We start from the raw sequence: 19,999 nt of genomic DNA, 5'->3' as shown, positions 1-19,999 counted from the left end.
CTGGAAATACTGTAATTAGGCCAAGACTACTGTGCCAAGGTTCTTTTTTCTATCTCATATTCCCTGTGTAAGGGTAAAATTTTATGTGCCTACAGGCTGCTCATATTTCTCATTCATGCTTTGGGTGCCAAACTCAAATAAGCAAATATAGAAGGAAACTTTCCTTTTACTGTTTGTAACTAATCCTGGTCATCCTAATGATAGATATATTAAGTGGATATGGGATCCTTAATTATGGATTTGTACTAGAAACAAAACCAATCCTTCTTCATTGGAGATGGATATGACCTACAGGCTGGTGACATTCCTTCTGTAAGTCATCAGGAGAATAAGCAGACCTCTGTTTTGGAATAGATTCTTTTAAGTCATGCTACTCTCTGTTTATGTATTGTTAGTATTTACTATTTTTTTATGTTTCCCTCCTATTTCAACTATGCTCAGAAGAAGCAAGAAGTTTTGACTATATAGGATTTAAAGGTAAAACATCATTTCCCACGAGTGTATTTATGCATTTTTTTGGTGTCAGAAGGAATGAGAGCAGCTATCGGAAACAAGCTTAAGCAGATTTCTGTGTTCTGGCAGCACCCTTCCCTTCTTGACAACTTCCAACCCTTCATAGCCCATCTGTATGGGCTTGGGGATTCTATTTCAAAGCTAAATAATAAGTATATACAGATATATAGAGATAGAGATATGTAATTCCTAAACAATAGTCTCTGAGAGAAATAGGAATCACAGGATAAAAGTAGAAGCATACATTTGTAGAAGATGGTGTGTGATGGTTTGTGTGACCATACAAATCCTAGTTGTCAGCATTAATATTAAGGGAATTCTCTGGTATATAACTTGCATTGGATGGAGGCAAAGAGAATCAGTCAATCAAGAATGGATCAATATATCTCCATTTCCCATCTGTTTTGAATACCTAGTTCTTCCACAATATGGGACCTTGAGGTGGGGAGTTCAGAGAACACAACCTATTGCACTTAGCTTTTCCTTCTTTGTCTCGTAGATACTTATGCATCATTGCTGCCTGAACAGTCTGTGTTCCCAGCCCCTTACACAAACTTGGCACAGATTTGGTGTACTCAATAATATTTTGTGAATGGATTAGTAAATAAATGGGAAATTCACATTCTTAGTGAAAGCATAAGCTAAACTATGCACAGAAGTGGTCATGTGATATGTGAAGAAATGTTAGAGGACAGGCCTTATTCAGTGGTTAATGAGAGGGATTGGAATGAGGATGTAGAGGTCCAAGGAAGTCAAATGATAGATAAGCTGATTCAGCTGAAGAACTAAATTTTATCAAGCAAAGCTGTCTGATTCAGAACCTGTGGCCCTGGAGTATCCTGAGCTCCCCTAAACTGGTGAATGTTCAGACAGATTGGATGCTACCTGTCAGACTATATAGGCATTCCTGCCTGAGTTGAAATGCAAATTCTTACCCAGATGCTGAGTGAATAGTGCACCAAATCCCAGTGACTTGGGATAGAAACTCAGATTCCCATAATATTTTTTTAGTAAATAAACTTAAAGACATCTTTTCATCTTTTGATGACATTGCCAAGAGGAAAGTAGGTCAAGGCCTTGTCAAGCCTGATAGAGTGGGCTCTCTGCAAATTGGCAGTGAGCAGTTTGAGCCCAGAGGCAACAGAGTTTATGTACCTGTGAGTCCTGGTTGGGCTGGTGACTCTGAGTTTCAGGACATCACTTTATTTTTGCATTATATTAGGAAAGAGCTAAACATGGAAACTGGCAGCCCTCCACTTCCTATCATGCCCCTCCCTCACTCCAGCATTCAACTTGTCCCACTCCTTCTCTACCTGTCCTTCACCCTTCACCTGTCCCTCTTTCTATTTATACAACCTTTCTCAAGAATAGTCGTATGACTTGCTCACGAATCTGCTTGGTCTTAATCCCATAGATGACTGGGTTCACCATGGGTGGGAAGAGCAAATAGAAGATAGCAAGGAGTATGTGGACATGAGGGGCAGCCCAGTGAGCCACACGGTGCATGACTGAGGAGATGACCACAGGTGTGTAGAAGGCTAAGATGGCACCTACATGAGACACACATGTCCCAAAGGCCTTGTAGCGGGCCTCCTGAGAGGCAAGCTGGAGAACTGCCCGAAGGATGAAGATGTAAGACAGGATAACACAGAGAAGGTCCAACACCACTATAAACATGGCCACAGCAATGCCGTAGATATTGTTGAAGCGAGTGTCCCCACAGGCCAGCCTTACTACGGCCATGTGCTCACAGTAGCAGTGGGCAATCATGGGGCCTCGGCAGTAGTGGAAGCGCCTGAGCAGAAAGGGGAGTGGAGTCATTAGTGTCATAGCCCGAGCCACAGCGGCCATGCCGATCTTGGTGATAAGGGGCCCAGTCAGGACTGTGGTGTAGTGCAGTGGCTTGCAGATGGCCACATAGCGGTCAAAGGCCATGGCCAGCAGCACGGCTGACTCCATGATAGAGAAGGAGTGGAGAAAGAACATCTGGACCAGACAGGCATGGAAATTGATCTCCTGATCTCTGAACCAGAAAATAGCCAGCATTTTGGGCAGTGTTGTAGAAGAGAGGACCAGATCAATGGCTGCCAACATGGCCAGGAAGAGATACATGGGCTCATGGAGGGCTACATCAGCCTGAATGATGAAGAGGAGGGTGCAGTTGCCAAGCAGTGCTAGAATATAGGCTGAGCAGAAGGGAATGGAGATCCAGACATGCAGGTGGTCTAGGCCTGGGATCCCCATCAACAAGAAAACTGCTGGATGACTGGAAGTGATATTGGAGGCTGACATGGCCATTGGAAATTCTCTTCCCCTTGTCTACTTCCACAGGGCCCTTCCAGAGTGTATCTGATACCAGTAGAACTATAATGCTCGAGTTCAAACTCTGATCATTCTCTTGGATTAGTCCTTGATCCAATTTCTAGACCTTAAAAGAAATTAGAAAATAATTCTAACATGCATTGTGAAACATTATACATCTCTGCCCTCAAGGTGGTTATAAAATCATTAAGTGATTAGATTAATAAGTATTAAATATTAAATAAGTATAAATACCAATAGAGCAAATAGCACAGGCAGCCTTCATAAAGGAATTGAGTGGAGGAGGAGCTTTCTGTGGTCTTTGAGAGGCCAAGGACAGCTTTACAAAAGACGTAGCTCCCTGCTTAATTCAAGTCTTACCTAAGGCAGTAAAAACATTTACTGCCTTTTTACTGCCTTCCACCTCAAGCTACACACTATTTATAAAGGGGAAGACTCTGTCCTTAAGTGTCAAGCTTGGTAGTATAAAAAGTAATTAAGCCTAGAACCTTCTAATTCACTTTCCTCCAAGTTCTATAGATTTTCTCTAACAGGGGTTCCACAGCTCTGTATTTGACACTCAGAAATCTCACCACGAAAGCCCTACCTCTAGGTAACTTGTGAACACAAAAAGCCCTATTGTTTTCCTTCACTTAACTTTAACTTTCATCTATATGTAATTCTGTACATGCTACTTACCTTCCTTTTTAGCATTCATGATATTCAAAGATATTATTCAAATAAGATACTATTTTAAAACATGCAGCACAACTGATGAGTAGATAAAATATTGTGTTTTTATGGAGTATTATTCAGCCACAAACAATAAAGAAGTCCCTCTACTTGCAGCACCCTGTATGTACTTGAGGGCATTATGCTCAGTGAAATAAGTCAGACAGAGAAAAGACAAATACTCTATGATCCTCCTTATATGTAGAATCTAAAAAACCAAGCTCATTAAACAATTGGTAGGGGAAATAGGGGCAGGTGATCAAAAGATACAAATTTCCAGTTATAAGATAATTCTGGGACTGTTATGTGCAGCATGATGATTGTATGTAACAATACTGTTTTGTATATTTGAAAGTTGCAAAGAGAATAGATCTTAAAAGTTCTCATCACCAAAAAAAAAAATTGTAACTATGCAAGGTGACAGATGTTAACTAAACTTATTGTGGTAACCATTTTTCAATATATATATATATATATCCAAATCATTATGTTATACATCTTAAATTAAGCTACACATCATTTATATCAATAAAACTGGTGGGGGGGAGTTTTTTTATTTTTAAAAAACAGCAGAAATCTAGAATATAAAGTACTCGGTAAAGGAGACATTTTTTTGAATTGAGAAAACTAAAGATTATTTACCAATAATCATGTACTTGGAAAGGGTCAAAGATTAAACTTCCACTTTGAGAACTCTGGTTTCCTGCCCTCAAATCCAATGTCTGAGATCACTATATTCTACTGCCTCCACTTTGCTGCTCCGCAGACAGTTCAAACCCAACATGAGAAAGTTAAATTAACCTCAAACTCATTGTCACGGTACAGGGAAAAGTTTTAGAATCGAAAGATACAGACTCAAGTAGCGATTGTGTCATTACTCTACCAGCAGAAACTGACACTAATCAATACTATTTTTAATGCTTAACTTCTTGACCTATAAACGAAGGCAATAACCATCCCTTCCATGGCCATCTTATCAAGTCTTATTGTGAGGAAAGATGAAATCATATGAGAATAGACCTTGTAAACCATAAGGCATTCTGCAAACACTGCTTGCCATTACTGCCTTCCTCCCCCCCACACAAATCCACCCCCTTTTCTGACATGTTTGTCTTAACATCAGCACCCTCCTGTATTCCTTGGCTTTATATCTTCCTCCATCCCATACCCCTTAACTCTGTTCCTCTTCAGAGCACAGCTCATATTAAAACGTGACTGTACTCAAACTCTCCTTCTTCATTTTTTATTTGACTTCCAATCCTTTCCAAGCTAGCGTCCATCCCCACTGCTCGCCTTGCTCTAATCTGGTCACTGTTCTCCCCTCACTCTCCCCATTTCCTTTTCTGGCCTCTTTTATTCCCCTTTTGTTCTCCTACTACTTCTCTAGGTGCTCTTTTATTCCTCTTGGCCTTTTTACCATTATGTTCAGGGGATTCTCAAGTATATAGCTTTTACTGCATTCCAGGTTAGTATATCCTACTGCCTATTGGACACCTCCACATAGGTTTTCCATAATCATCTCAAACAAAATAGAGCCAAAACAGAAATCTGGTTATCTCCCCACAGATTGTTTCCTTCCCATGCTTTGCCCATCTCAGTTCATATTACTGGTATCCATCTGTAGTGAGGTCAGGAACCCAGGAACCCTTGATTTAATCTCTCCCCTCGTCCTTCATATCTAGTTCATTAGCAAATCCTATCAATCTGAAAAGTGCATTTACTCCCTCCTCCTGTCCCCTGCCAACATTCTTATTTAATTTACCGTCATCTCTCATCTAGTCTGCAAAAACCTTCTGATTGGTCTCTGGAGTCTGCATCTTGGGCACCCTATATTCCATTCTGTACTGCAGACAAAGAAGCAAATATTCCAGGCCTTCCACAAGACCTTCATGGAATTACCATTCTAAGGACAGAATCCACAAATCTGGTTCTCAAGTCACCGAGTGGTCTGCTCGCCTCTCCCTTTTCAGTCTCATCCCCTTCCATCTCTCCCTTCCTTATACTCATCGCACAGCCTTCTGCCAGGTGCAGGAGCTCTTTCTCCGTGAGTAATGATGCCCTTGATCCTGCCCCCAAACTGTCTCTCATACTGTTTTTTCCCTCTCTCTGTGACCTTTGGGTCTTCCCAAATTCCTTTCTCTGGCCTGTGTCAGTATAGAGACATCCTGTTTAGTTTTCTAGCCCCCATCAGTCCATCTACTACCATGTGACAGATGAGTAGATGATGAGTAGATAAAATATTGTGTTTTTATGGAGTATTATTCAGCAGATACATTTGGTATTTCCCTACTGAAAACCACTATGGGAGCCCACTTTTACAAGAAAACTTAAAACTACTGAACATGTTTACAAACTAAATTATTAGCCTCACCTCTTACCTTTCTCCTAAATAGTCATCCTAGGTTCAGCCACATTGAGTTATCTGCCACTTCCTGAAACAGTCATGCTTGTAACTCATACTGTTTCTCTGGAATGCTTTCCTCTGCTCTCTCTCATACCTAGCCAAGATCCTGTCACCCCCTTGGTGAAGTCATCTCAGACTTCTTCACGCAAGTTCTCAGTGTTCTCAATGAGGACTCATTAACATGCTGAATTAAGTAACACAAGGAGAATATGATCTATGTTGCCAATGCATGTCTCTGTCCCTTCTTGGACTGTAAGTGCTTTTAATACAAGGCCTGTGACTTACTTGCTTCTATATTCACAGGGTCTACTGAACAGGGTTGATGCTCAGTAAGTGCTTTTCAAATAAATGTGCAAATGATTCCCTTTTGGAGAAATCCTCTTCTGCTGTTATACCATCTGATCCAAACTGAGATGTGCTGGGTGTCTCCCACTTTTAAGCTGCTCTACAGATAGAATTTCTATGAAATAATCCATCAGTATTGAACATCCTAGATCTAGGATGAAAGCCTTCTTATTAGAAACTTCTCCTCTGATCTAACATATATCTGCATTTTTTTCTAAGACTTTGTATTGAGATGGACTGCATGGAAGCCCCATGACAACAGAGCGGTGTTTTCTATACTTCTGCTGTATCTATAGCACCCATATATGAACTTGCTTTTTTAAAGGGGAATTAGAAAATAACATTCCCTTAGGATAAGGGCAACAACATATTTTTTCACAGAAGCAGGTCTCTCCTCCCCAAGTGCTCCTGGCTCCCTCCCTTCCTGTGTGCTCCTGCTGGCCATCCCTGGCTCACCAGTTTATCTGCCTGCACATCACAATCTCACAACTTGCCTATTCTGTTTAAAATGCCCAATAATCCGTCAACGTTCCCTCTTTCCAGGTTCAACTGAAATGCACCTCTAGTTCCATTCATACAACTCTGCTGATCTGGCCCCGTGCTGCCCCAACACTCTTCAGCCCACTTAGCATAAGTGTTTTGTCCAGTCTTTACATGTCATTATCCTATGCTTGTTTCCTGTCTCCACAGCCACAGTAGCAGCAAATGACAAAAGGAAGCCTGTCATGTATTTCTTTGTCTCTCCCAAAAGTGCATGTGCTTCTGTACCTAGAGAGTATTCAGTGTGTGCTGTAAACCATTTGGTAGGCTACGCCTTTATCCTAAGACGACCTTAATTTCTCAAATGTTTCATTCTGAGTCCCCAGACGGTCATGGAGGAAGTAAGCAGCAGATCTGGGATTAAACCGCACCTCTTCTGACGCCTGTGCCAAGATTCTGCCTCTAAGACCATACTGCAACACTAGAGCTGGCTTTCCCTGAGCCTCTGATGAGCAAGCACAGCTGGCCTGTGTCTTCCAGCTCCTTATTTAAGGCTTCTCCTTTTCTTTTCCCCTGGACGATTACAGCAGCTATGGCTGAAGTGGGGCCAGAATATAAAGTGGGAGGAATGCAAGTAGCACCAAGCAGGGATATGACTAACCTGGTCTTCCTTTGGATAAGGTTGGAGGTGCTCTCTAATACACAATACTGGAGCACAGCCTTGGGAAGGAGAAAAGGCTTTCTTCTAATAATGGTGGGATGAGAGGATCTGAAGCTTGAAGATAAAATATTTGAGTAGGAGAGATAGGTCTCCTGTACGACAGCGTACAAGGAGGAGAATGATAGCGGACAAGAGAATCAGGCAAGGTGATGCCTGAGACCAGGAGGAATTGCCTGGCCATGAGAGGCACATGAGACAGAGACTCTACCCAGGGCACTCCAAGGCTCCTCCCCAACCTAGCCTATCCCCCCACATGCTAAACACGCTTCTCCCATTGGCTCCACTCAGCCTTTGGGTATTCTCTTTAGTGATTACTGTTTTCAGTCCGATTTCTGTCATTATCCTGCCATTATTCTAGTTTTCTCTGCCAGCTCCAGCTCACACAGCCTCTTTCCTTGACTGTACCCCCAATTGTAGCCCTCTAGGAGCCAGCTGACGCCAGCATAAGGAGCGCTCCCTGATCTGCGTGCCCCCCATCCCATGTGTGCCTTTCTGCACCCTGTGTGCTCCTGCTCTTCCCCTGCCACCCCAGGCCCATGTGCTCGTACCCCTCAGCATGCAGTTCAATTCATTTTCTATAGTCTTCAGGAAATTCTGGTGAGGTTATCCTCTCTTAGAGAGGGTGGGAAAGGAGTGAGAAAGGGGAGGTCTGGTTATATGCTCATAATCAGCAATTATTTTCCCAAAAGAGAAAGGAAACAGCAGGCCCTGTCCCTGGGAAACATCCTGAAAGGACCCATGAGGCACCTGGTGTCTTCTCTGGGGGTGAATCTAGGGATGCCGTCTGTCCCAGTCTCCAGTCTTCTGGGGTTCTCGCCCTGGCTCCCTGCATACCCTACTCCCTCACCAATCTGTGGCATTCAATCATGCCTCCCTTGGGGCAGAGTGCAGTCTGGTTTCACTAATCATTGTGCCTGTCTCCACCCACACCTTCCTTTCCTGCTCTACCTACTGAGAAACAGGGAATATGCACCTGGCTGCGTGTTGTGTGTGCTTTTGGATTGTGATTTAGAAAAGTGGGGTTCAGCCATAACCAGGTCAAGGTTATGCATTTTTTGTTTGATTTGGTTTGGAGTTCTGATGTTTTGTGGACAGAACTGTGAGTTAAGGTTATGAATAGATGAGGTTTGAGTCCCAGTTTGTGACTGTGATGAGGCACTTAATCTCTCTCTTCCTTGGATTGTTTCCTTATAATCTCAGTCCTGTCCACCTCTCAAAATCTGGGGCAGTTTTATTGAGATCATTGAGGAATAATTATTAATGTTGTTAATTACTACTCACTTATTAACCGTCAGTGACAACACCAATGGGGATGTCCATTAGGGGTTCCTGGACCCAATTCCAATATGTGTGTGGGGAAGAGGGGGTTTTCCCACACTCAACACCAAACAGTTTTTGAACATCAGCAGGATGAGAATTCAACTCAATTCTGACACTATCTGCCCAGAGACAGCACCAGGTTCCCCAGGTGGAGGGCTCCATCCTACAAGACTGCCCTCTACCCCTGACCCCAGACACCAAGCCCCAGCTGTTCCCTGTGCCTCTGACCAACCAGCTACAGATCTGAGGTTCCAACAACCTCCCTGCTAGGTTCAATTAGTTTGCTCCAGCAGCTGACAGAACACAGGGGAACATGCTTGCCAGTTTAATTAAGTATACTGTAAAGGATACAACAGCCAGATGAAGAGAGACATCAGGCAAGGTCCTGAATAAAAGAGCTCCGTTCTCATGATGCTTGGGGCCTGGCTCAGAGGCCCATACAGGTGCTCTGATTCCACAATCCTGGAAGCTTTCTCGGGGAAGCAGGATGCAAAAAGGGAGAGCCAATGCTGTTCTCATGGGTTTGTGTGAGGGCTTCATTGCAGAGTCATGACTGACTAAGTCATTGGTCATTGGCTAATTCGACCTCCAGACCCTCTTCCCTCACCAGAGGTTAGGGGCTGGGGGCTGAAAGTTTCCATCCTCTAATCACATGGTCAGTCAGTCCCCTTGGCAACCAGCCCCTGCCCTTGGTGGGGTACAAAAGTCTCCTCATTAACATAACAAAACACCCATTTCACCTTTACAGCTCTGAAGCATTTTCAGGAAGTGTGCATGAAGACCAAATGGATCTGAGAAATTTATTTTGGTATCAGAATAACCAAAAACATATTTCTTATGAATTATTATACCACAAGATGCTTTCCTCCTATGACTGGTCCCAGCATCTGCTATTCTGCTGTGGTCCTGTGAGGTGAAGCTGTCCTTTAACTTGAACCACCTCTTCACCCTAACAGCTCCTACTGAGACTGTATCCTGCAGGCTTCCCCTCTCTTTCTACAGCAAAGTCCAGAATCCCGCATTAGATGCCCTAACTCTTGCCCCTCAGGGACAAGGATGCACTTCTTTAACCTGGAGTGTCCGGAGCACAGTGGGTTGAGGTGGGCCATCTGCACAGGGCCTGTGTTACTAAAATCTGAGTTATGCTGAAGGGACACAGATTATATTGAGGTGGTGATCCTGATTTGAGGTGTATAAGCTGATGTTGGGAGAGGCTAGGGAAGAAGATACCCAGATTGAGTTAGGGAAAGATCATGGTAAGTCTATGTTTAATTTTTTGAAGAATTGCCATAACATTGTCCATAACTGCTGTACCATTTTGCATCCCCATCAATGTGCAGTTCCAATAATATAATATGTCCTCATTAACTATCTGTCTTTTTGATAATATGCATCCTGATGGATATGAAATGGTAGCTCATTGTGTTTCAGTTTGCTTTTCCCTAACAATTAATGATGTTGAGAATCTTTTCTTGAGCTTACTGACCATTTATACATCTTCATTGGAGAAATTTCTTTTCAACTCCTGTGCTCATATTGAATTGCATCATTTTTTTGTTGAGTTTCAGGCATTATTTATACATTCTAGATAACAATTTCTTATCAGATACATGATTTGCAAATACTTTCTCCCATTCTATAGGTTGCCTTTACACTCTTGATAGTGTGTCCTTTGAACAAAACTTTTTAATTTTTTTTTTCATGAAGTTTAATTTATCTATTTTTCTTTTGTTGCCTGTACTTTGGGTGTCATATCCAAGAAATCATAGCCAAATCCAATGTTATGAAGCTTTTCATGTGTATTTTCTTTGAGTTTTATATCTTCTGTTTAGGTTTTTGATCCATTTGAGTTTATTTCTACATTTAGTGTAAGGTAAGAGCTTGTTACTGGAAACAAGTTCTTGGTCTCATCGTGAGAAAGAATTCAAGAACAGACACAAAGTAGTTGAGCTTTAAGAGTTTTATTGGAGAATGGAGAGAAGTGAAGGTCCATGACCAAGAGTCAGGTGTGGGAAGACCTAGAGGGAGTTCCACTGAGGAAACAACAGGGAGCCCTTTTCTGGAAAGACAGAAGAGTATTAAGTGGGGCTAGGTCTCAAAAGAACCAGGGGTCTTGGAGTTTGGGTTTGCTCCACCCTTAGATTGGGTGGAGGAGTTCTGGGCTATATTTGGTTCTCATCAGAACTGTAATGGCACAGGAAGGCTCGGTTTCTGCCGTGTTAATAAGTGTATAATGTATAGTGGGGTGAAGTCTGAGTCAACTTCTCCATGTTGGAACCAGTCAATTTTGGCTGATCTGGTATCTCTATTCTTACTCCCCACATCCTGTGAGAACAGCTTACACAAAATGTGTAGTATGTAGGCATCCAGCCAAATGTAAATACCTGCCTAAGTCCCCACCCCACTTCCCTGCTCATGTCTGACTATCTATCTACTCTAAAAATACTTCATTCTTTTGCATGTGGCTATCTGGTTTTATCAGCACTCTTTATTGAAAACATCAATGATGAATTTTCCATCCTTATTGGGGTGTAATTGACAAATAAAAATTGTATATATTCAAGTTATACTGGCTGATGTTTTGATAAATAAATCTATATCATAAAATAATTGCTAGAATCAAGTTAAGTACCATATCCAATACTATTTTTTGTTTTGTTTTTATAGTGAGAACCCTTACCATCTACCGTCTTAGCAAATTTCATGTATACCACACAATATTGTTAACTAGCAACAATCAGTTCTTAAACCCTATTTTACTCAACCCTCTGGCAGCATTGGCAGAGATGAACACTCTCTACTTCCTGGCCTAAACTTTCTTTAAACATTCTTATTCCATTATGTCATCTCCTGAGTATCCTTTACTGTATAGTTCTACTCTAAGTCTCTTCTCTAGCTATACTTACTCTTTAGATTATTTTATCATTTTTCATGGCTTTATTCTTTGACTCCCAAATGTGTATCTTCAACTCAGATATCTCCCCTGAACTTCAAATTGTTATATGACTGGCTTACCTGACACTTATTCTTTCTTTTTTTAATTGAAGTATAGTTGATCACAATATTATATTGGTTTCAAGTATACAACACAATGATTCAACAGTTACACACATTATCAATCCTCACTTCAAATAATACAGTTACTATCTGTCAACATAAAAAGATGTTACAGAGCTATTAACTATATTCTCCATGCTATACTTTCATCCCCATGACTAATTTATGTTATGACTGAGATTTTTTGCCTCTTTATCCCCTTCACTTATTTCACCCACCCTCCCCAACCATCCCCAATGTTAACCATCAGTCACTTCTCAGGGTCTATGAGTCTACTGCTGTTTTACCTTGTTTTGTTTTTAGGTTTTGCATATAAGTGAAATCATACAGTATTTGTCTTTCTCCACCTGGTTTATTTCACTTAGCGTAACACCCTCTAGGGCCATCCATGTTGTTGCAAAAGTCAGTATTTCTTTCCTTTTTATGGCTGAATAATACTCCCTTGTATAGAGATACCACATCTTAATTCATCTGGTGATAGACACTTTGAATGCTTCCATATCTTGGTTATTATAAATAATGTGGCAATAAACATAGCGGTGCAGATATCTTTTGAAATTGGATTTTGTTTGGGTAAATTCCTAGAAGTGGAGTTACTGGATCATATGGTATTTACATTTTTAAAAATAGGGAGGGGACCTAAATAGACATTTTTCCAAATAAGAAATACAGATGGCCAACAGACACATGAAAACATGCTCCACATCACTAATCACCAGGGAAATGCAAATCAAAACCACAATGAGATATTGCCTCACACCATTCAAAATGGCCACTATCCAAAATACAAGAAATAAAAAGTATTGATGAGGATGTGGAGAAAAGAGAGCCCTCCTACACTGTTGTGGGAATGTAAATTGGTGCAGCTACTACGGGAAGCAGTGCAGAGGTTCCTCAAAAACTAAAAATAGAAATACCTGACATCTATTCTTGCACATCTAATATATATTTCCAAGGTTACATATCCAAAACAGAACTCTGATTCCTTTCTTCCTCAACCCTCATAAACCTACTTAATCTGGTGTTTCTCATTGCACTAAAGCCTTTCCATTCACCCAGTTCTTCGGGTCTGTCTCCAGCATGAAGCACATCATTATCTCATAACCCTACATTCTCCCAATCCATCAACAAGTCCTATCTGCCTCATCTTCGAAGCACATCCCAAGTACAATCACTTCTTATTCCCTCTACTACTACCCCCCTGGTTTAAATAACCATCATTTCCCTGTCCTCTCTATCATCCTTGTCCTTCCATACAGAACACAGAGTAGACCTTTTAAAACTTAAGTCACAACAGAACAGAACCCTATTCCAAATCTTCCAATAGCTTTCCACCACACTTCAAACAAATTCCAGTTTTCACCATGGCTTACAACACCCTTTATTATCTGGACCTTGGCTACCTCTCCAAATTCACCTCTTACCGTCTCTATCACTTTACTCCAACAACCATGACCACTCTGTTTAAAATTATGTTCTCTGTCATCTCCTATCTCCTTATCCTGTTTTATTTTTATTTTTTGTAGCACTTTTCAATGTCTATCATTTTTATGAAAGAATCTGTTAGTGGCATAGAAGTTCCATGAGAAGAAGAACTTTCTTTGTTCACCACTACATTCCTAGTACTTAGAGAAATGGTGACTCATAATAGGTGGTCAACAATATTCTGTATATAAGTATATTTAATTGACTAAAGATCTACCCAATAGCATCCCAAGTTAACAATGAGTAACCATGCCTGTCCCTAAGCTCCATCAAGATAATGGAAATCCCAGGTGTGGCTTGTTCCTGAGCATTGTGGTGCTGGCAGAAAATTTAAGAGTTATATAATGGCTATTGTCATTTATTTCCTCTATTAGAATCTGTTGTTCCTAGGGAAGAAATAAGAGAATGGCCAAAACTCATACTTCAAGAATTAAGTTTCAAGGATTCTGAGCCCTCTGTGAGCTCCCCAGGGTATCTGTGTGCTCAGAGAACAAAGCCTGCACCTCCCTCTCTATCACCTGGGCCATGCAACCCCCTATTAATTCTTTCCTCCACCATCTGCATTTAAAGTTCCTTAAAGTAGGAATCTCTTTCTCTAAAACAATGACAGATACATATTAAGTCATCAACATACGGTTGTTGACTCATTGATTGCCCAAAATGAAGCTGCATGTCTGTATGGCCTACATTTAATTAGAATCCTATCTTCTCATTTAACAGCCTTCTTCCAATACCTAACATCATCATGATCTTTTTTCAAGCAATATCAAAGAAAAGAGGTATCTGCCTTCACAAAACCCATTGTGTAGGAAGGTAACTGTTTATTGCTATCATTACATTATTATCTTTCAAACAATTGCTACTGTTGTCACTATTTTCCAGGTACTGTATTAAACATCTTAAATGTAATATCTCATGACAACCCTCCTTGTTTTTACAGCTAGGGGAACAACAGGCTAACAGCTGTAACCTACACAAGGTCACACCAACAAGATTTAAGTGGAGAGTATCATACAAACAACATTTGATAAGATGTGTGAACAAGAGAGAAAGGACACTCACTCTGGCTGAGAGTATCAGTTAAGACTCATAGAAATGTTGACTTTGAACTGGGCTTCAGTGGTTCCCAGAAAATGCCCGTTATCCCTTGTTTGCCGTGTTTCACACATGCTGTCTCCTTTCATGTGCCCCTTCCTCCAAGCCTACCTTATACTTCTAAACCCCAAATCCTTAACTATTACAGAGCTAATCTCTTTCCTGCTGAATGAGCCTCTGTGTATTTTTACATCTACATATATATAAAAAAAATTACAATTCAATGAAATGTCTATCCGCCAAACAAGATTATGACTTCCTTGAGAACAGAGGCATGATCCTACCTCTAAACCCTACATCTAGTTTAGTACTTTACATACAATAGAGCTCAGTGATCAGGCAAAATGATAAATGTATGTATTGTCTCATTTAACATTGATTGCCTCCCCATTTTATAGATGAAGAACTAATATTTAGAGAAGTTAAGTAGCTTGTCCAAAAGAAATGCTGAGAATCAAGTATTTGAGGCACATGAAAAGGTCCAGGAGAAAATGCAAAAACAGCAAAATATTCTAAAATGTGTTCCCATGCCAAAAACCCTTCTGGATTATTTGTGCTCAGGGCTCTCGCCACCTACCCACTTCCTACCTGCATTCAACTCTCAGGATAGATCTCTATCCTATCTTTCCCCTCTGTCCCATTAAGGACCAAATTTCCTAGCTTCAGTTTTCTGCCCCTTTACAGGATCCCAGAGGTCTTTTAAGTGCCTTCATCCCCAGGGAATTTTTACTCTCAGTTAGGGCTCTAATAATCGGATAAATACTCCAGCTCCTTTGTTACCCACACTATGGGCCTTGGAGGACCTGAGATTCCATTACCACTCTCGGCCCCAAACCTGGTAAGTCTGGCCTGCTCACTGTGCCCCTTTTGTAGGGTTGCACACGCTGACAAAGACCTGACTGTCACTAAGGTAATTTTCTCACTGAAGTGTTCTTCACTTCAAATAAAAGGGGACTTACAAAAGAACCACACATTTTGCTCACTGCTATATGTCATGTAATGCTTGTGCTCTTCAGGTAAGTGTCTCCTCTAATAATTCCTCACAGATGCCTCTAAAGTAGGAATCAGTCTTTCCAGGTCACAGATAAGGAAGCAGGTTGAGTTAGATGTGAGCTGGGTGCTTTGATGGAGATCATACAGCCAGTGAGTTAGAACTGGGGTTTGAATCAGGCTGCATTTAGTCTTAATAAAGTTGAATTCTTGGTAGGTAGCTTCCAGATGCTCATGAGCACCTATTTCCTTCCTCATTGGACTGACTTGTTTCTGGTAGTTGACTCCTATTCTTACATATTTTACATAAGGCCTTTCTTATACCAAATGCTAAGGTAATTCAAACAAAGAGAAGTGAGGGGCATAAAGTAGTCATTCTGGATGAATCATTTGGAAGAGCCTGGGACTCTTCCCTAACCTGATCTCTGAAAGCAGATGAATCAGAAGAAAATAACAGGGTATAGCCAAAGAGGGTTCACAAGCAGAGAGAAGTCCTATGGAGACTTTCACAGTGGAGAGAGTTCTGCAGCCATGCCACTCACATCCCAGTCCACAGATGACTGAATCAGAAGTGGCAAGGGCTCCTTTGAGTGCTGGTGATAGTATCCCACCTCCTCCCTTGCATTATTTCCTGGTGCCCTACAATCTTTACATTTTTCATGGGATCTCTCTCAAATTAGATGGCCAGGAAGTGAGGGCCCCAAGGTGCTCGCCCTCACCTGGACCTCTCCTGGAATCTGGGCACACTGTGTTCAACATATGCTTTCCAACTTTACTTTCCCTAGTGTGCAAATGGGGTTGAGGGCAAAGGGAGCTTTCAGTCATTGGGCCGTGTAGCGACTAGGGCACAGTAAGAGTTCCTTGAGTGGCAGCCCAGGGGCTGAGAAAGCTTGATATAATTACAACCGGCTGAGGGGAAGAAAACAAGGCTGTTCTACTTATGTCTGGATTATTCAGCTCTCAGTTTTCTCCACACCAAAGGAAAAGCACGGAAACATGGACCGTCCAACAAAAAATGTCTTACCTAAATGTATGTACCTGCGTCTTCTGAGCATAGCCTTGCTTGTGCATTGTGTACAGCAGCATTTGTAGACACATAATCACATGCTCAAACACATTGTGTGCTCGCTTACAGAATGGTACAGTTTTACATATACCATTTCACAAGATCCACCCACACACACTCAGATTTCTTTGTTCAGACCCTCTAGCCACCACCAAAAACTGAAATCCCCTCTGGATATGTTAGGGTCCAGGCTGGATGGTGGAAAAACAGGGAGGGAAATAGCACAGAAGGAAAAATAGGAAACATATGAAGGAAGGGGTAAGACAGAAAGGCACAGGAATATTTGTTCACATCACAGCAACAGCCACAGTTGGTGTTGGGATGGAAAACCAGACATCCTGGTCCAGGATTCCTTCCCCCAGATCACATTTGAAGACTTTACCCTTTGTCTTCCTGCCTCTTTCTTCTGGGTATGGATTGCTGATGGGATTTTAAGGAATTATTGAAGCTTACAGTTAGGGATGGAGATGGGCTATCTTCACAGAGGATCCAATTAGTTCCACTATCTCTGTCCCAACTAGCAACTGGAACACAGCCACATCCCAATATATTAGAAACCAGTGTGAGGAAGGTACATTTCTCTCTCTTGCTGTCTCCTGTATCTATTTCTGGTTCTTGTTCTCAACTTTGCTTTTCACCCTTATCTCCTCTCCCTCTGATGTCCCCCTTCCTGACTTTTTAATTTAATCTCCCCTCTTTCACAAATTCTCCATTTCTAGTTGGCTAGTGGATAAGAGAAAACTAAGAAGGTGCATATTGGTGAGAGACAATTGGGATACAGAGCGTTGTTAAAGGACAAAAAGATGGCATAGAGATGTACAAAAGCTCAGTAATGTCATTTGACTAAATGACATGTTGTTCTCCACATATGCTTACAGTGAATGATTCTGTATTCCCAATGATAACAATTCACTTCTTATCTCTTCTTTCAATACCTTTGATTTTTATGAGAGACTATGCTGTGTATGCAATCATCTTTCAATAATTTTATCCAATCACATATTGTGGCCAAACCAGCCTGATACCCACTGTTGACCAGATCTTCATCTCATCTGTTCCTGCCAGCATCTAGATAGGACACTTAAGGCAAGCACAGGATCCTACTACTAACATGAGCCAGGCAATGCTCTGGCTATAGCAGGCTGCACGAGATTTGGCCCCTCACCATGTGCTTTGCTATTCATGGTCAGAAGCCAGGCTCTGAGCCTCATCTACTAATAACTATAGGCTCAATGGGCTTAAAAATCCAACATCTCTTTGCTTTCCCTTCTCTTCCCCTCAGTCCTAATCTTCCCATCTTAAAAAGTAACCACATTTGGGTCTTTCATGCAATCGATCTGGTCTTGATCATTACATTACCTTTATATGGTCATGCCAGCAAATGAATCAGAAGAAATTAAGAATTTAGACAGAAGAAGGTTCACAGGCAGAGAGAAGAAAGCTATAAGAGTCTCTAACCACTCATCTTCACCATGGAGAAAGTTCTGCAGCCGCGTCACTCACCCTACAGCACCCAGCCTCAACATCACTGAATCAGACACAAGTGGAAAGGGCTCCTTTGAACCCTGGCAATGGTACCTTCACCTCCTGCCTTGCATCCTTCCCAGAGCTCTACACCTCTTCTAATCCTGGATTTTTTCATGAAGTCTAACTCAGATGTTGTCTCCTGCCATTTCAGTTTCAGCTACAACATCAGGATGAATCCCAGCCACTCCATCTCTCAGGGCTTCTTAGGGCTCAGAGCAAGGCAGTGAGGATTTCTCTACCCACCCCACCTTGACCTAGCCATGCAACCCACAAACCACAGCTATCAGAATCCAGACTCCTTCCTGCTTATAGGAATTCCTGGCCTGGAGGCATCCCACTTTTGGATCGCATTTCCCTTCTGCTCCATGTACACCCTGGCAGTGCTTGGCAACATGGCAGTGCTGCTGGTGGTGTATTCAGAGCCTGCACTGCACCAGCCTATGTACCTGTTCCTGTGCATGCTGTCCATCATTGACCTGGTGCTCTGTACCTCTACTGTGCCCAAGCTCCTTGCACTTTTTTGGGCAAATGCTGCTGAGATAGACTTTGTGGCCTGTGCTACCCAGATGTTCTTTATCCATGGCTTCTCAGCTGTAGAATCTGGTGTCCTTCTAGCAATGGCCTTTGACCGCTACTTGGCCATCTGCCGGCCACTGCACTATGGGTCACTGCTGCCGCCAGAGGCTGTGGGAAAGCTGGGAGCTGCTGCTGTGTTCCGTGGCTTGGGGCTCATGACCCCACTTACCTGCTTACTGGCAAGGTTGAGCTACTGTAACCGAGTGGTGGCCCACTCCTACTGTGAGCACATGGCTGTGGTGAAGCTAGCTTGTGGGGACACACAGCCAAACAACATCTATGGTATCACCGCTGCCACTCTGGTGGTGGGCACTGACTCCATCTGCATCACCATCTCCTATGCGCTTATCCTCCGGGCTGTGTTAGGCCTCTCATCCAAGGAGGCAAGGGCTAAGACCTTTGGCACCTGTGGCTCCCATCTAGGTGTCATCCTTCTCTTCTATACACCAGGACTCTTCTCATTCTACACACAGCGCTTCGGCCAGCATGTGCCCCGGCACATCCACATCCTCCTAGCTGACCTCTATCTTGTTGTGCCGCCCATGCTCAACCCCATCATCTATGGCATGAAGACCAAGCAGATCCAGGACGGGGCCCTCAGACTCCTCAAGTGGGGCACTGCTCAGTCATAAAGTCTTCCATTGACCCTGGAACCCTATCCTCTTCTCTTAGCCCTTGGGCATTTGTCAGAGAGAGTAATCAAGAGGACATGACCTACAGTTGACCCTCGAGCAGCTGGAGGCTCCTCCTCCCTCCTCTGTCCTTGAAATGTATGCTCTGCCTGCTCTTCTCACAGTGGGAGCTGTCCCAAGGACATAGCCTTGAGAGAGTAAGGTGGTATTGAGACCTTCTGGATGGTATTCATGACTGACCCAGTTAAGGCCTCTATATAAACTTCTAAGATTTGGCAGGCAGGTGTGGAGATCTGCTCATCATGACCGCCCAAGAGAAGCCTCATTAGTAAGTTTCCTTGCTTTTTAAACCTGCCACCTACCCATCTGGGGTGATCGGCCCGTGTCTTTGGTGTCTCCTTGACCTCCCCATATGGGAGCCAGCTTGTGAACCAACAGCAGTGTTTAAGATGGGTGGTCCCCAGCATGGTGGAGGGAAAGAAACCTACACTCAGTGGTATCCTTACTGGGATAAGGAAGTATAACCCAAGTTTTGGGAGAAGAACCACAGGTGTTTTCCACTTGTGATGTAGATATGGTTACAGGGTCTTCTGGGAGACCTTGATAAAATTAGAAATATATGACTGCTGGTCTGACAAAGAGACATAACCCTCATACACAGGTCCTCCTACTCTGATAAGGATGCATGGATACCTCACTCAGTGAGCTCTAAGTCTGACAGAAATATGCACAGAATCAGAGATGCAGAGACATAG

The 19,999-nt window shown here is 42.4% G+C and overlaps 2 protein-coding genes across 2 annotated transcripts; one reads left to right on the top strand and one right to left on the bottom strand.

Moving 5' to 3' along the window:
• Positions 1–1,860: 1,860 nt before the first annotated feature.
• LOC140844198 (olfactory receptor 52K1-like) lies at positions 1,861–2,811 on the bottom strand. Its single transcript, XM_073215675.1, has one exon. It carries the CDS (start codon positions 2,809–2,811, stop codon positions 1,861–1,863), a length of 951 nt encoding a protein of 316 aa, XP_073071776.1.
• Positions 2,812–18,296: 15,485 nt separating this feature from the next.
• On the top strand, positions 18,297–19,244 carry LOC140844197 (olfactory receptor 52P1-like). The gene has a single exon (XM_073215674.1). The coding sequence runs from the start codon at positions 18,297–18,299 to the stop codon at positions 19,242–19,244; it is 948 nt and encodes a 315-aa protein (XP_073071775.1).
• Positions 19,245–19,999: the final 755 nt, after the last annotated feature.

This window comes from Manis javanica, chromosome 11 (genome assembly GCF_040802235.1).
Source record: "Manis javanica isolate MJ-LG chromosome 11, MJ_LKY, whole genome shotgun sequence".
In the NCBI taxonomy this organism is placed as follows: domain Eukaryota; kingdom Metazoa; phylum Chordata; class Mammalia; order Pholidota; family Manidae; genus Manis; species Manis javanica.
This window is presented reverse-complemented; position numbering and strand designations above follow the sequence as displayed.

Bases quoted from the DNA above. Each gene is read 5' to 3' on its own strand.
- LOC140844198 (XM_073215675.1), bottom strand. From the start codon at position 2,811: ATGGCCATGTCAGCCTCCAATATCACTTCCAGTCATCCAGCAGTTTTC.
- LOC140844197 (XM_073215674.1), top strand. From the start codon at position 18,297: ATGCAACCCACAAACCACAGCTATCAGAATCCAGACTCCTTCCTGCTT.